The sequence below is a fragment of the Paramormyrops kingsleyae genome, chromosome 8 (genome assembly GCF_048594095.1).
Source record: "Paramormyrops kingsleyae isolate MSU_618 chromosome 8, PKINGS_0.4, whole genome shotgun sequence".
Lineage (NCBI taxonomy): Eukaryota > Metazoa > Chordata > Actinopteri > Osteoglossiformes > Mormyridae > Paramormyrops > Paramormyrops kingsleyae.
Window position 1 is genome coordinate 31,398,117 of NC_132804.1, and position 17,849 is coordinate 31,415,965.

The window sequence follows — 17,849 nt, forward strand, 5'->3', positions numbered from 1 at the left end:
GGCATAAAACGTGAACTGATCCATTTTTGTCATCTTTCACCTGAAATCTCATGGCATTTACTTTAACCTGCATTCCTGGTCACTGTCATCAGTAATGTCGACCACACAGGCAAACCCGCAGGAGCCTGAACAGACACCATAACCTGTGCAGCTTCCTTCATTGCTGACCAGGCGTCGCAGTCAAAGGGACTTTGAGTTTCCCGCTTTGTGGCCACAGAACTCAATCATAATCAGTGGATTTTTTTGTTAGCAGGGAGCCGCTCTGCCTGCGTCTCCTCTCCGGCCTGCCCTGCTGCTGTACCACTGCTCATCCTGCCTTCAGAGGCAGTAAGTAAAATTTATTTATAAAGCACTTTTCACAGACGAAAGGTCACACACCGTTGTACAGCACTAAAACTGTTTTTGAGTCCAGTTCCTCCCAAGGTTTTATCCTTCTAGGAATTTTTTCTTGGCACTGTTGCTTCTGGCTCGCTGGAGGTTTTGGGCAGGGATAATGTAAAGTGCTTTGAGACAAATTAATGTTGTGAAAATGTGTTATACAAATCAAACTGAATTGAATGAAATAATATCTGGTCCTTGGCTGTTAAAAATTATACATATAAATCTAAGGTGCTTCATTGCAGCAGTAGGAGAGTTACCACACCTGTAAGGGCAGGACACACCTCTGTGAAGGGGTGGGAAATGCAAGGATGGGAAGGGTGGGGAAAGACGCTGAGTTTGGCAGCTCTATTATTGGCTGGGGGGGGGGGGGGCAGCACAGGGAATATATATATATTCCTGTTCATATTCAAACATTGTAACATGTAAATTGCCTTCATTGACTTTGGCATATCAGTGGCCATAGGACATAACCAATCTCTCATACTGCTGTGACTTTTGTTCCCCTCATCTTTCAGTTATCTTTCACATTTCAGTCACTGTAGTGGGTTTGTTTGCCATAATTTTGTCACCAGTTACCTTCCATAGCTTCTTGATAGGGTTCAGATCAGGACTCTGGGTCTGGCCATTTCATCACCTTGATGTTCTCAGCTTTGAGGAATGGCTTCACCCATTTGGCAGTGTAGTAAGGAGCATTGTCTTGCATAAAAATGACTGGCTGATTTTGTGATGCTCTTAGGGAAGGAACCGCATGTTGCTGGAGGAGGTTCTAAGACACACTAGTATTCACCATACTGTGTAACCGTGTGAGAGGGCGGAGTCCTGCTGCAGAGAACATACCCTACACCATAACACTTACCCATCTGAACTCTACTGACTTCTTCACACATCTTTCCCCAATTCAATGCCACACATAACGTTTCCCATTTGAAACAACTAAATTAAGCTTTGGACCAATTCTCCCGTCCCCACGACATGCTCCTCAAGTCAAGCCGGTTTATTCTTCTTGCTGATGAGCGGCTTTGTCACTACAATGTCAGTCCCACATTGTCCCAGAGGATGAGACCTTGTCAAGACAAATACTTGTCCTGTATAGAACAGTTGCGGTATTGAACTGATCCACAGACACTCTCCCTATCATTCTGTTCTATTTCTGTTAAAATAACTTTTATTATAACTTTTAATTTTATAAATTACAACAATGTCACTCATTCTATAATTCTGATGACTATTGTATGTATGCATGCATACACACAGACAGGCTGTGTGTGTAGAGAGAACATATATATATATATATATATATATATATATATATATATATAAAACAGCCCCCATTCTCCATCAGGCTGACCCTGTTGCTATAGAAACTGCCGCTGTTCCTCACGGGCAGGTGTGTGGGACAGTGTGTCGCATGACTTGGAGCTGAAAGTCGGATCTGTGCAACAGGCTTGGGGGGAGGGGGCATAAAGGGGCCCTGGCCTGCAGCCTTTTCTGCTTTGTAGGGCCACCAAGGCATGGCTGATAAACGGGCACAGCCATGTTCTGCCAGGGAAGGTCGGATGAACGGGCACAGCCATGCCACCCAGGCCATAGTGGACAAAGTTGGCAGTGCTGATTAAAGGCAGAGAGCCCCACACAGTGCCACCCAGAGGACACTGTGATGGGGGGTACAGTCTGCCCATTAGGAGGCCACCCCACATTCAGAAGCCTTCCTCCTCTTCCTCACTTAGCTCCCATCTCTCTCTCTCTCTCTCCCTCCTCTATTCCTTCCCTTCCTCCAAACACCAGGCAGTCATCGTTGCCATGGCAGCAGGGATAGGGCGGAGCCTGGTCCAGGCCTGTCCAGCCACGCTTTTCCTCTTTGCTCTGACATCACTATTATTATTAATATTTCCATTTTATGCATCATTATGATAATACAGACCTCATTTTCCATCCCCCTTCTTTCACACTCTGTCTTAAACCATGGAGGCCTCTGCTATTCCCAGGCGATGATGGTCATTATTATTATTATTATTACTGTTATTATTATTATTTTTTAGAGTCTTCTGGCACTTTCAGCCTGTCCCACTCCAAGCAGCTCTGTTGCTAGGAGACCATCCCCCAGCTGCCTCCCTGCCCCCCTCCCTGCTAGCTGGCAGGCATAGGGGCGGTTGCCGCCCCCTGCCCCCCCCCCCCCCGCCCCACACACACACACACACACGCAGCTCGGAGGCGTAGTGTGCTGTGGGGGAGGGGGGCTCTGTTACTGCCTGCTCCTTTTTAGCCTCCTCAGGATGGACTGGCACTCCCAGAGTCGTTACGGAACCCCCATCGGTTAGCGTGTCGCCTCCTGCTGGCTACACTGTGTACCGAGCAGTGAGCCCTGCTGACACCTCCCCCCCCCCTCCAACCTGTCACCATCTCACTGGGGGAGGGGGGCTGGCTTTCCACATCCCGGGAGCTGAGGCAGCCACACACACACACACGCACACACACAGTCAGGTACACTCAGCCCTGAGGAGAGGAGAGCACCTTGTGAATGTAACAGCACATCATTACTGTCCCCTGTCCCAGCAGCTGGCGGGGTGGGCACTGTGGGGAGCGGGAGAGAGGCAGAGACTGAGAGGGGGACAGGGAGCCATCGCACTGCCACCCCCCCTCCCCACTCTTTCATTTCATTCACTTTATCCCCAGCTCCTGATCTGCCTGCTGAGGTCCTGGCAATGTAGAGTCCCACGCAGAGCACAGCTCAGGAACCCCCCAGGGACCCTCCAGGGACCCCAGGCTGTTCACACTCCACCTGCCATCGCCCATTACTTACTTATGAATGGTACTCTCATCAGGAACACCATCATCTTTCATCATAAATAACAGGCACGCGTGTAGAAAGGCAGCAGGATCGCGGCTGCGGCATGCACACCGCACTTCGGGGGGGCCTCAAGTCACACGCGCGGACGCACACGCACACGCGCACGGACTCACACGGACACGCACACGGACTCACACGGACAGGCGGGTGGCGCTAATGAGAACCCACGGTATCTAATTATGCTGCGGCATTAGCAGCTGGGCCAGAGGGGGGGGCAGTGCAGTCGGCTGTGTGGAGGTGGGGGAGGTCCTGCTTCTGTCCCGCAATCTTCCTTGAAATGAGAAGGGAGGGGAGGTCTTTATGTGTAACCCCCCTACCTGCGTATCTGTGTGGGGGAGGGCTTTTTGTGTAACACGGCTCCCCCCTGGGTATCTGTGTAGGGGGATCTTTTGTGTAAAACTCCCCACCAGATCTCTGTGTGGGGTGGGGGTCTTTTATGTAACACCCCCCATCTGGGTATTTGTGGGGGTGGGGGGTCTTGTTGTGTAACACCCCTCCTCCCTGGGTCTGTGTGTGTGGGGGGGCAGGGTCTTTTGTGTAACACCCCCTTCCTGGGTATCTGTGTGGGGGTGTGTTTGTGTATCATCCCCCCTCCCTGGGTATCTATGTGTGTTGGGGGGGGGGTGCCTTTTTGTGTAACACTGTGTCCCAGGGTATCTGTATGGGACAGTCTTTTTGTGTAACACCCTCCCTCCCTTGGTGTCTGTGTGGGGGGTCTTTTTATGTAATCCCACCCCGAATATCTGCATATGGGGTTGTGCTCCCTAAGACCACCACGTGTCCCCCTAGAGCATGTGAGCCCCCTGCCCCAGGGTATGTGTGTGTGTGTGTGTGTGTGTGTGTGTGTGTCTTGGGGGTTAGGGTTTAACAGCTCCAATTGTCACTAAAGTCCTCATTAGGAAGAGCAGAGGTGCAGCTCAGGACCAGGGCCACAGTTGCTGTCTGTATGGCTGCATGCACTCGCAGTCTGCACCCTCCCACTTGTGCTGAGAGCGCAGAGGGAGCTGCCTCTCCATGGCAACAGTGCGTTTGGCTGCGGGGCGAGTCACTTGGCGTTCAGGCATCAGGCCCGAGTGGTCAGGCCCCGCCTTTACGGGGGTGGTCTATCAAAGTGGTAATGTGACAGAATGACAGCAGCCATTCACATCACCGCCGATTCGACTGTGAATCCAAAAGGTGCTTCCTGTGCATGTGACCAGTGCACCACAAAATCGGAGAGCACTATGCGTGTGTCTCTACATGCTCACATCTGTAGGGCTGTCAGTGTTCTAGTTGTTTCACTTTTTTTTATTTTCATATAGCGCCTTCCCTAATTTTCTTCCACGTGGCTGAAACTCCACACACACACACAAACACACACACACACACACACACGCACACACACGCAGACCCACAACATAGGAAGAGCATACAGACTCCATACACACAGAGTGGGGGTGGTTTTCTGTCAGACCTCATAAAGATCCAGCCCAGTCCTAGTAGCGCTTTCACTGTGATGTGTGGGCTTCCTCTAACCCGCCCCCCAGCGACACAGCGGGAAAGCAGGCCAGCGCCCGGGCACCTGTCAATCAGTCAGCCAGCCAATGTATTCAACAGCTCAAGCAACTGACCCCAACGGGCATGACAGGTCACATGACAGGAAATGACCGTGAAGTTCTTAAATGGGAAGTGATATGGCACATGCGAGCAGACGAACAGAAATTAAACAGAAAGAGTAAAAGAGGAAGTGCATTCAGACAGCACTGCTGTCTAAAAATAACCTCTGCACTGGGGGTGGAGGGGAGCAGAGCTTAAGATCTCAGTATCGGTTCATCTATGTGCCCTAACCATAACCCTAACCCTAACCAGCTTAAATGAGTTATACCTGCATATCTCATTTACAATTTAGGTCAAATAACTAGTTCAGTGGTCTGACAGGAATTCCCCTTCCTGGGAGGGAGGCTGAGCCTCAGGCTGACTTCCTGGTCATGGGGCAGCGTGAAGTGAAACCATGTCACACCTCGTCCCGAAACAACCCCGTGCTCCAGTTCTCCATCCCGCTTGGTTATAAATAAATACCGGGGGTGGGGGAGCATTAAACACGGCACTGCAGAATGGGTGACCCGGGTGACTTAATGAATGTTAATGGTCATCTGATGAAAGTGCGATGTCAGGGCCCATAATGGCCGATAGTATTAAGGCCTTTGGGAGGTCAGGCTTGCGGGGGACATGGTGCTTTGGGGATGCCCTCCAGGAGGCAGCAGGCCTGCATCTCTGGGCCTGTGCGACTGTGGCTGTAGAGCTAAGCTTCTCTATGTGAGCCTTTCATCACTGTTGAGCATTCCATAATCGGGACCGACCCCATCTCAGATTTACACGATTCATTCTTTAGAAATCACGAGACCTCCTGCACTTCCCCTTTAAGGAATACAGACTTTCTCATCGTGCATCTGCAATCCCACTCTGCCCCGTCCGCTTGTAAGGGAGGTGGGGCATGCCATGTGGAGACCGATCGCCATGAAATGACACCTGACAGTGTTTGCAGGCCGATGGCACTGATGGCGGGCCTATAGCCTATAGGCTACCTGTCGCTGCGTCAGTGCTGATCGGCCTGCGTGGCTCCACGCTTAACGATCCAGCGGAACCCCCAGCCCATGTACGGACACTCCTCTGCCCTAATATTGCACTGACTTGATTGTCACATTTGACATACCTCTTCAACACTTTGGAAAAAAATTTAAATGAATGTGTATGCTAGGGTTTTGAGAAATGCACCAGTCCGATGATCTCTGAGACAGCGGTATGACCGGGGTTATGACTGGACAGACCAGCTTGGCATCCCCCCACCCCCTCCCCAAGAATGTGACAGCTGGATGGAGTGTGATTTCTGTACGAGTCCTCAGAGTGTAGCAGAGGGGCAATTATGGGCTCCTGTTGGCATGGCAACCGGTAGTCGCAGATCTGCTCTCGTCACAGCCAGCGAATTCAGCCTGACACCTGTGCAGCAAATTCCAGCAAGAGGAGTGTCTGACCTGGGACTCCAGACGGGGGCGCTCTTGAGCAGTCAACTGGAGGTGCTGCATACTGTGAATTACACAACAGCTCAAACATTGGGTGGTCAATTCGGTGAAGTGCCGGACCATTCATGCGACCTCCTGCAAGCTGCCCAGTGCACCACAAAAAACAAGGACAACGGATCCCCCCTGTCCCCCGCACACGCAGTGTCAGCCAATGTCTCACTTCCTGCAGCCTGTGGCTGAAGTTACAGTCCGGCTTGCACGTGAGCAGAGGAAGCTGAACACAAAGCTGGGGCCGTTACTTTCATTTATCAAGAGAAACACACAATTGTTTGCTGTCTGTCCATGCAGTGCTACTGCTCATCTGGGAGCTTCCTGCATATTTATCTTGATGTTAAGGATCATGGAAAGCCTGAAGTTCAGCTTGATGTCCAGCCTGATGTTCACCAGGCACACGTGGCAGTGGGAAGCGGTCTCTCAGTGCCAGCTGGGACTCACTCTGGTGAAAGCCACCCCCACACACCAAGAGAACAAGAGTTTGGGAAATTCCGCTCCACGTTAGTATTGACGATGCTACAGAAAAGGGTTCACACGCATCTCGGAACGTATACTGAACATGTGGGCTTTGCCTAGAGGCTGCGAGGGGCTCCTATCTCACCCTCTGCCTCCCAACACCAAGACCCCAGGCGTTCAGAGTCCGCCCACCTCCCCGAGGGGCCCGAGCCACATTCAGGGGACACTTCCTCCTAACTGACTTGGTGTGGTCTGTGTGTGTGTGTGTGTGTGTGTGTGTGTGTGCCTGTAGTTGAGAAACAGTGGATAAACATAGGAACAGAAAATGTTAGTAGCTGTACTATACAACACTAATCTCTCCCTTCACAGCTTAGAAAGTGTAGGAATCCTTTTTCCATTTAAGTTTTAAATGTAGATTCCAAGATGGTGACTTTCAGATATTTCATATACTTCATAGACAAGTCTTCGCTTCCTCACCTTGTTCCTCTGTTCTTCCACAAAGAGACATGGGGAGAAAAGAACAAGGTGCCAAGTAGACTAAAGGAAAAGAGAGCCCTTCTTCTCTTAACAATCAGTAGGGATTCCCTCTGGGAACGTGTGGAACATGTCGACACAAAACGCCAAGCAAAGAAAATCACTCTCGTTATTGATGTATGAAAGCTAATGTTGGGTGAGGATCTCAATAAAGGTTGACCTGTCAAATTGCCGGTTTAGCTCTAACAAGCGTATTGACTATCTATTACACTGTACTTTCTAGAATATGATGATGCTTATGCTACCTATTTTTAAGAAATTAAACTTCTTCACGCTGGTGAGGGGGCATGGGGCATGTCACAGCACTGACTAAATTGGTTCTGCTTGGAGGTGCAACTCTGAGGCCTTTTCTGGAGAAGATCTTCAGGGTGACGTGTCATTGTTCCCACATGCCCCTGGCGTCAGCACAGTGAGTAAGACAGCCACCAGGATGAAGGGAGGAGGTCAGAGAACCAAGTCCAAACAGTCCAACAGTAAACTCACACACCTAAAGCAAAAGGCATTTGTACCATCTTGCTATTAAAACCTGGAACATATTGGGTAACAGATATTGACGCTCAAACCAACAGGCCACTGGTGAAGGCTGGTGCACTTTGACAATCACAGACTGATCCAGCAGAGTTTGCTCAGACAATCGTGGTGATCGGGACAGAAGTCTGCTAGGATGGACAAGTAGCAAGAACTGTGCAATATACATTTCATTTATCCGGTTTTTAAAAAATTTTCCACACAACGGCACAAATTTCACTAACTTGGTTTTTGGGGGACTTCTAAGGGGGGAAACAGGGGGTGTCCCTTGCTGAGAGATCTGGCCTACCCCTGCAGGAATGACTGCTCGGCTCATCACAGCTGCCCTTCTCAGCTCCACAGGGACCGGGGACCCTTTAGTATAACACAAACACAGCAGGGCAGAGCAGCAGCCAGGAGTAGCAGTTAAGGGACCAACCCTGGGGCCTGAAAGGGACTTTTTGCCATGTCACAGCCACAGGCATGAAGGCTGAACGCCAGCACCCCACCATAATGTGCAACAGCGTACGAGCAGGTTTGAAAGTGGTGGGGGGGGCACAAATTCATGATTTAAATACAAACATATATTTATTGGAAGGAACGAATTAATCCAAATTAAATATTAGCACACGTCTCCGTCACCCCAGTCCCTACGGTAACATGGGTAATATGCGGGACTCCAGAGTATGAGGATTTAGTCGCATTTTTGGAGACAGAGAGACTAAATTTTATACTAGGTGCAACAGTGCAACTTGCCTTTTCTTTTGTTGCATGAAACCCAGTAGGAAGCGAAGATTGGTGTGTAGGATTGGGTACGGAGAATTTTTTAAACTGGGAATGCCATAAGACATTTGCGGTTCCATGTATTGATTTCAACATGTGCATTTTGAATCAACTATGTAAGGGTTAATGCACGACACCTCTGCTTACACGTTGGTACCTGAAATTATTTTTACATTTATGAAACGAAAACGCATTTATTAGTACAACTTCTATTTAGGTTTGGGTAGTATAATAGCAGAACAGCATACCGCAGTATTTCCTTTTGGCAAAACTGTATCTTGGGGGATTTAAAAATATCAGAATAGTGTTACTTTTTAAAATGCAGTCGAAATACCATATACCTGACTGAAATGTCTGGGCAGTGTCAAAAATTAGATATCGTCAACTACTATTAAATATTTTAGTTATACATCACCCAAGCCAACATATTTAATTCAAAAATACTCTGTTGCTAAGAGAGTAAACCAGTCGTTAGTTTGGATATTACCTGTTGCTAAGCTGAAAAGCCAGTCTTTATGTACAAAAATGTAAGCCAAATGTGCAATAGCCATGGTTTAAGTGGCCATTACACGTTTTTAAACACATGGCTTGCGCGGGAATGTACATATATTCATTCCGCCATTGTTTAGTTAATTTAGCTTTATGTACCTTCTGGTAATAAGCTGCATTATGCATAAAGCCAGACTTATTTATCATTTACTGATAATTTAAACCAGACCTGCATACCATCCAGTTTAGTCAGATTAAACAGAAACTTAAAGTATTACTGACATCAGTGGCCAACTGACATCTAAGATTCAGAGTGTGGTTGTTAACCTTATTTATTTCATCTTGAAACACCCGGTTTTTGTTTTGACAAAATATGGGAATGACATAACTGCTTCAAGTAAAGTTGAACTCTTTAAACAGAATAAATGTGTTTTATAAGTGTTTTGTCATTGATGCTTTTTGACATTTTTACCGTATAATATTCAGAATCACGAATCAATAAGAAACAGGTTTGATGAGCAGAATTGGAATCAAGTTTGGAATCAATAAAGTCTAAATGGTACCCAACCCTATTGGTGCATGTGTGTGTGTGTGTGTGTGTGTGTGTGTGTGTGAGGGAGATAAAGGCTGATTAGAATGGTGAGCTAACGTGAGGCTGTTGTCATCATAACAATGTGGGTTGGGGACGATTCTGCACTGGATGTCATCTAACCGTCTGGTCCATAACTACTCTCGCTCTCACTTGGCCCTTTGGTAACAATGAAATGAACTTTGGAGTTTATGTTTTAAAAAAGCAACTTTTAACTTAATATTTTTTTCTCTTAAAGCACTACTTCACTCTGTGACCATTTCCTTTAATATAAAACATCATGTTGTTATATCTGTAAATTGTGTGTTTATTACCAAAGCATTCATCAGTAATACAGTTCCACTTCCCCATGTTCTTAACCAGCATTTTGGTTACCTCACACTTCCCCATGCTCTTAACTAGTATTTTGGCCACCTCACACTACCCCACATTCTTAACTATCACTCTGGTTACCTCACACTTCATCCATGCTCTCAACCAGTGCTCTGGTCACCTCACCTTACACTTCCCCACGTTCTGAACCAGTGTTCTGATAACCTCACATTTTCCCATGCTATTAACTAGTGTTCTGGTTACCTCACATTTCCCCACACTATTAACCAGCACTCTGGCTACCTCACACTTCATCCATGCTCCCAACCACTGCTCTGGTTACTAACTAGCTTTTTGGTCACCTCACACTACCCCATATTCTTAACCAGCACTCTGGTTACCTCACACTTCCCCACACTCTAAACCAGTGCTCTGATAACCTCACACTTCCCCCCGCTCTTAACTAGCATTCTGGTTACCTTACACCTCCCGGCACTCTTAACCAGCTTTCTACCTCATACTTCCCCCTTGCTCTCAAGCAGCATTCTGGTTACCTCACACTTCATCCATGCTCCCAACCACTGCTCTGGTTACCTCACTTCATACTTCCCCATACTCTTAACTAGTATTTTGGTCACCTCACACTACCCCACATTCTTAATCAGCACTCTGGTTATCTCACACTTCATCCATGCTCATAACCAGCGCTGTGGATATCTCACCTCACACTTCCCCACACTCTAAACCAGGGCTCTGATGACCTCACATTTCCCCCCTCTCTGAACTTGCATTCTGGTTACCTCACACATCCCGACACTCTTAACCAGCATTCTACCTCATACTTCACCCATGCTCAACCAGCATTCTGGTTACCTCACACTTCCCCACTTTCTTAACCAGTGCTCTTGTTACATCACACTTCCCCATGTTGTTAACCAGCGCTCTGTTAACCACACACTTCCTCACACTCTCAACCAGCGCTTTGGTGACCTCACACTTCCCCACACTCATAACCAGCACTTTGGTTACCTCATACTTCCCCACACTCTAAACCAGTGCTCTGATAACCTCACACTTCCCCCCGCTCTTAACGAGCATTCTGGTTACCTCACACATTCTGACACTCTTAACCAGCTTTCTACCTCATACTTCCCCCTTGCTCTCAACCAGCATTCTGGTTACCTCACACTTCATCCATGCTCTTAACCATTGCTCTGGTTACCTCACCTCACACTTCCCCACGCTCTTAACCAGTACTCTGGCTACCTACTTCTTACCCCCGCTCTTAACTAGCATTCTGGTTACCTCACACTTCCCCATGCTCTTAGACAGCACTCTTAACAAGCTTGCTAGCCCACAGATAATAAATTATGCCTCACAGATAATAACAATTATTATTTTTGTTGTTGTTATTAATAATAGTAATAATAATGATCTATTCAGGCTCGTAAATTAAGGTTAACAAGTTTATCACTCAGATTGGCTTAGCAATAAAATATATGTTTTTTTTTCGGGGGGTGGGGGGGCGCTCCAATGGGTTTCACTTTTACACAAAGAATAAGGGACCGCTCAACCCTGATCCCAGCGGCACATTGCCATTGGCGGGAGGACAACAGCGTCCGGTCAAGACCTAAGGTTTTGTATCAACTTCTCTCACAATGTCCAATGTCACATTAAGTCACTGAATGATTTTGCACTGGCGGGCAGATACGGACCGAGCCCCATCCCAGTCACCCACCACCCCACAAATGCGCGCTGTCCCCTGTCTATTAGTTAATTTGTTTCCGTTCCGTTCTGTTTTCACAGACGCTGATGGTTAAAATCATATGGTTAAATAATATCTTAACACAGGCCTAGCTGTCATACTGTAGCAATGAATCGCAAAGACAGAACCCGGTCCGGTCTGGGGGGTGTCCAGTATACGAGTCAGTCGAGGCACATATGGCGGGCGGCTTTCGGTTAAAAAGATAAATGCATTGCACAACTACATATGTGGCACTGGTGAAAAAGGAGATATTATTGAGATAAATGTCGTGTGTTTTTTTTTTTTTTTTAAGATGCCTTTCTTCGATGTGCCGTGTGGTCCCGGTGTCGCCTAGATACAGACCGGCTCGGTCGGGGCCAGGCTGTCTCTCTAATGTGACATTCACGGCGAAAACGTCCCGGTGCCGCCTGCATACGGACCGTCTCGGCATGTCGGGGCCAAACTGCCCAACGTGACATTTAAGGCTAAAACGTCCCGCTGCATGACCACCACTTCACTGTGGAGAACCGGCGACGACACCTCCCCCCGCCCCCCCGCCGCCGCCGCCGCCCCCACGCCGGTAGCCGGGCACAGCGCTGGCACTGGGAGCCGCCACACGCACCCGGGACGACGATGGCGTCCGAATGAACCCCCGAAAAAGAATATATAATGCCAGGACACAGGCTATATATACCGCCCCGTTTACGGGGATGGACAGTTCTGGAGAAAAGCTTCACCGCGACGCCAGTCCCGTCCCGTCAGTATTGTTAAGGGGCACTGGCGTTGCCATGGCAGCCATTCAGCCCGGTTCTGGCCGCGGTTCCGGACCGAGCCGCACTTTCCCGGTCGCTACGGCACCAGGAGAGTTGCGATCAAATACATGTGACAGATCGACGAGAGAGACAGCGGGGGGCGGCGAGGCAGGTACAGTGGGTCCCGGGGTGGACGGGCACACACTCCGGGCACAGCCCACGCCGCCCCATAGCCCCCCGGTTCGGCAGAATAAGGCGAGGCTCACCGTGGACTTGACCGGGACGTAGAGGACGGGCTTCCCGGAGCCCCCTTTTTGGCTGTGCCCGCTCAGCACGCTACTGCCGACCTGGAAGCCTTTAGATTTCACCCAGAATTTGAATTTGGCGTTAATGGTACTGCTCTCCACGTACACGCCGTCCGGCTCGTCGCCCTGCAGCAACGTCTGCATGATTTTGTTGTATTTTCGCCGGGTCACCGTCTTCGTCTTGCCCGAATCCCCGTAGGTCCGAAGACACCAGTCCTGAAACCCGCCGAACATCTCCGCATCCAGCACCACGGGGCTCCGGCTCCGTTTTGTTATATCCGCACATTTTTTACTTGTCATGGCTTCGCTTCTTTTCTTTTCTCCAACGAGCTGGCCGGCGACGGCAGTAATATAATGTGAAAACTGAAAAGGCGTGTAGGAGGCAGATGTCCTGGTCCCGCTGCGCGGAGAAGCACGGAACGAGTCTGCTGTCGGACCGGGGACCCGGCTTGTCTGCGCTGGATCACACCTGTTTGCAGAGACGCTGCACCTCCCGTCCCGAACCGCAGCAGCAAATGTCAGCCGCTCGCATCCTCCGCCGAGGGGCCGGGAGAGGGGGCCGTCCCACCGGGCGGGTCCCCCACCTGTGCGCAAAGGGTCTCCGCAACGAAATATTAAACGCAGCCTTTTGCAAACAACAAAAGGCAAATGACGGCCGCCTTTAATGTGACTTTTGTAACGCCGCGCCCCTGTCAGCGTTCACAGGATATTTTTCAACTGCGAAATAATGTTGTTAGATATAAAATACAATATATTTGTTCACATGGGAACGTAATATGCGAAATTAAATAATCAAGACTCTTTAGTAAAATAAAACGGGGGAATAATACAATACGAAAGGACAATCCGTGTTTGGGACAAGCCGAAAGGCAGCTGAATGAAAAAAAAACGGAAACACGCGTTTTACAGAGTCTCCTTTTGTTCCTTCCTCAAATTAACTTGTGCTGCTGGCGATTTTAACAGACATTGATTCACAAACACCGATAGCCAGTCAATCAGTCATACACACAGACAGACAGACAAACACGCACGCACATACAGACGCACACACACTATTGTGTTTTCTATAATATGAGTCACTTGTGTGTTCTTGCCAGTACAGCCGTGTCTCTAATGAACCCCATGAATCTCCGTATAGAAAGACAGTAATGTTCACTTACAAATAGAATCACACATATTCCACCAAGTAGACCATTTTACTACATGATTGATCGTCGTCCACTTCCTAACGCCTTTTCTAAAAGCTGCTGTTATTTTTTTATGGCACCCGAATGCAGATAATCGTTTATGTGAAGGACAATGTTATGTACAGTTTCAGTGCTTCTACTTGGATAACTATGTTCATTTTAAAAACTGTCCCATCTCAGTTCATCTCTTTTCTCCCTCTACTCTCCCACAGCAAAGCGCTATGGTGAAGGAGACGGTGCATGTTGGTGTATTGTAATTTAGTCTGAGAATATTAAAGCCATTTTTTCACGACTGTTACTGCATTGTCCGTTGGAGTTTATGTTGTAGGAAGCTCAGTTGCATTGGCTGTAATTTTACCTTAAAAAGTCTATATGGCAATTTCCAAAATTAATAAATGTAAAAATTGTTGAACAGATATTTGCATAGCCCATTGTTTATACACACACACACACACACACACATATATATATTTATATATTTATATATATATACATACGTGTGTGTGTGTGTGTGTGTGTGTGTGCGCGTGTATGTATGTATGTATATATGTATGTATACATACACATACTGTCCCACCTCAGACTTTCAGGGCACAGGGGCATAATTACACTTGACACAATTCCATAATGCGGCTGCTGTTACTACCTGACTGAATCCCCTGAAGACCTTGGGGGTGCTGTGTTGCTCGGTGGATTAAGCCTCTGTGCCTTCGGTCAGTTGCCAGTCAAAGCCCCAATCTTGGCAGAATAGTGACATGTCTGTGGGCCCTTGAACAAGGCCCTTAACCCCCAGCTCCAGGGACACTGCATGCCAGCTGATCCTGCACTGTGACCCTCTCCCTCCCCCCATTTCACCTGTATGTGTATCTCACGGAGGGCAAATTTAGGTAGACAAAAAGAGTATTTACTCATGGGGACTAAGAGTGTCGCTATTCTATTCAGTCTCTTCTGTCTGTACATTGTGCCCTTTGTCTGTTTCTGTTAATTCTGAATCTCCCCCACGATAACGGCAGACTATCTGGCTCCAGGAAGCAGTGACACTCCAGAAGGTTCTGGCACCTGGTGGTGTCCTCATTTTGGGCACCGCTGGCTGGGCCTCCACACCCTTATTGATTTGACCTGGTTGGAGCTTCTTCAGGGAGTCCATCAGCACAGCCAGCGATCAGCTCATACAGCTGGATGACAGAGGCCACAGGGGGGAGGCTGTGTTTGACATAGACTGTATACAACCGAGACTGAGCTCAGAGAAGAATCACTTTGACAAAGACTGATTTTTGGTGCTTTTCCACTGCTACGAAGAACTAAGTCGTACCCGAGTTGAACCATGAACAGACTGGTTTTTTATAGTAAACTATGTGAGCCGTACCCAACCCATCCCCAGACTAACAGTCCCAAAAGCATGGTTAAACTGAGCTGGCTGTGTCACCACCATCTGATTGGTCAATAGGCATGGGTTATTTGAAGGAAGGGCATATTCATTATTAGTTGTATTGCAAATTACAATACATTGATACATTTCTGATAACTTGGAACCTTAAAATTTCCAATCTCCTAATACTTGAAAAAGTATTATATAATGGCTGAATAGAATGGATTTGTAATGTAAATTTACACAAGCTAATGCTAATTCCGATAGTGTTTGATGCTAATATAACATAACGATTCTCACAGACATGCTAGTGGAAATTAGCACATAGTAAATTGTAATGTATACAGGTGAACAGTAAACAAACATCTCGTCGGTTTTACGTTACTGTTGCCGACCTTTCTGCAGTGGAAAATCGAAGCAAGCTGGAATCACGCTTAAACTTTCCCGGTATGGCTGTGTCTTGCTGTGGTACGGGTCAGGCGTGGCCTGGTTCCTGTATGGCAGTGGAAAAGCACAATTTGACAAAAACTGTATCTGACACACTGTATCTACCCTTCAAATGAGGCTGCGTTTAGTTTAGACTGCTTCTGATTTTCTTTTAACTGAGACTGAGACCATTTTCAGGCAAGGCTACAAAAATCAGGTGAGACTAAAGCCGTGTGGGAGGTAGCAACAGCCATCACTGAGATCAAACCTGGACTCACTCGGTTTGGCATTTTTTACAGATGAACCATTTGGGCACATTAGCTTACATCAAAAATTCCACTTTACTGTAAAGTAGCCTGAGTTGTGTTCTGTGTGGCCTAGGAGAAAAGCCCTCATCTGCCATGTATCCATCCTCTGGCCACAACAAGTCATACTGTGAAGATTTGTGTGTCCATTACTTTCGTGGGACAAAGTATAATGGACGGTAAAGGGTTTGGTCTTGCTCCATACCAGACTACCTTCTAATGTGCCATCATGTTTGGTTAAACAGTATGTTATCATACCACTGTGGATGACTATATGTAACAATGTTGTTTCATTAAAATATATTTTTAGTACAGCAGTTTGCTGTGAATACTGTAAAACTGAAACACAGTATATACTATACAAGACCAATTTGTTTTACAGGTATTTCTCCAGTGGGACAGCATGGAAATCTCCGTCATTGTTGCAGCGTCCAGCCCATGATGCTTTACAGCCAGCTGTGCTACATAGTTTGTGATGGAAAAAACGAACATTTTTGTGTGAATGCGGGGGAACACTGGCTAGCATCAGGTTAGGATCAGTTTAGCATCCATTTAGCATAGGTTAGCATCAGTTTGCATCCGATTAGATGTGCAAATCTCTTAGGCATTTTTGGATTGTCTTGCATAAAATAGTTTGCTCTCTTATTTGTCAGGATTTTGACTCTTCACTGTGTTATTAGGACAGATCATACGAACAAGTAGTGTTTTGAAACAGGCATCTGATGTCAATGGTAAAACAAATCGCATCCGCCTTCTTCTGCATTGTCCATGTTTTTTTTCTGGCTTTGTTCTTCTTTAGAAATGACATTCAAGCTAGTGTACCATTCCTGACATCTTGATACTCAATGCCTGCACAGCACTAGTGGAGATGCAAAAATGGACATAATTGGGGCTAAATGTCCCCCACCCCCAACAGCCATACAGTCCCAGGCTGGCAAGCATCAGAGCATCACTCTCAATGGGGCCATCCAGGCTAGGAGCAGGTGTCAGGTCACATGGTCGCTTTTAGTGGCGAGTTATTCTCTACTCACCCTCACAGGACCTATCCTATGGTGCAGAACCTCACTGGGACGTGCCAGCTCCGTCTGCTGTTGCTATGGCAGCAGTGCACCAGAGCGGAGGGTAGGAGAGGGAGAGTGTCCACAATCCTTGGGGTGCACTAGGGTTCAAAGGAGAGATTTTGTGCTTGTCAGACAAACACAGAAATCTCACACTCAAGCAGGGGGACTATGTACATGCAAATGTCAGTCAGTGCACACAGTCTGACTGAAGGGCACATGCACAAACCACACATGACCACGTGCATGCAGACAGGAACACACACACACACACATACATGTTTGTATTCATATCATTGTGGGGACCATCCTTTCATTTCTGTGGGAAAAACCCTAATCCCAACCCAACCTTAACCTCTACCCACTTCTAACCTTAACCAGTAAACAAACAAAATACAAGACTTTTGGCATTTTTAGTTTTTTGATTGCAGTTACAGATTTTTATAAAAAATTGAGTTTACCCCTGTGGGCACTGAGAAGGTGGATCCCACAATGTCATTATAACACGTTTTTATCACATTGTGGAGACATTTGGTAAATACAAACCCACACAGACACACGCACACTCACACACGCACACACACACACACAGGCTGGGTTTGCATAGGACTGCAAGTTTGTAAACCACACTCTCACATACAAACACAAGAACATCCATGGAACACACTCACAGCACAGACAATTACATCCATGTAGAAGTGATAAGAATAATTTTTACATATAGAATAATCTTCAAATAGATGAGTTTAAT

At 47.3% G+C, this 17,849-nt stretch overlaps 1 protein-coding gene across 1 annotated transcript in view; it reads right to left on the minus strand.

Annotated features, from left to right (window-relative positions):
* nol4la (nucleolar protein 4-like a) overlaps positions 1–13,692 on the minus strand; it is a 59,960-nt gene extending 46,268 nt beyond the window's left edge. The window contains exon 1 of the mRNA XM_023796786.2: positions 12,715–13,692. Coding sequence (XP_023652554.1) covers positions 12,715–13,053 — 339 coding nt within the window. The 5' untranslated portion in view covers positions 13,054–13,692. The remainder of the gene's footprint in view (positions 1–12,714) is intronic.
* Positions 13,693–17,849: the final 4,157 nt, after the last annotated feature.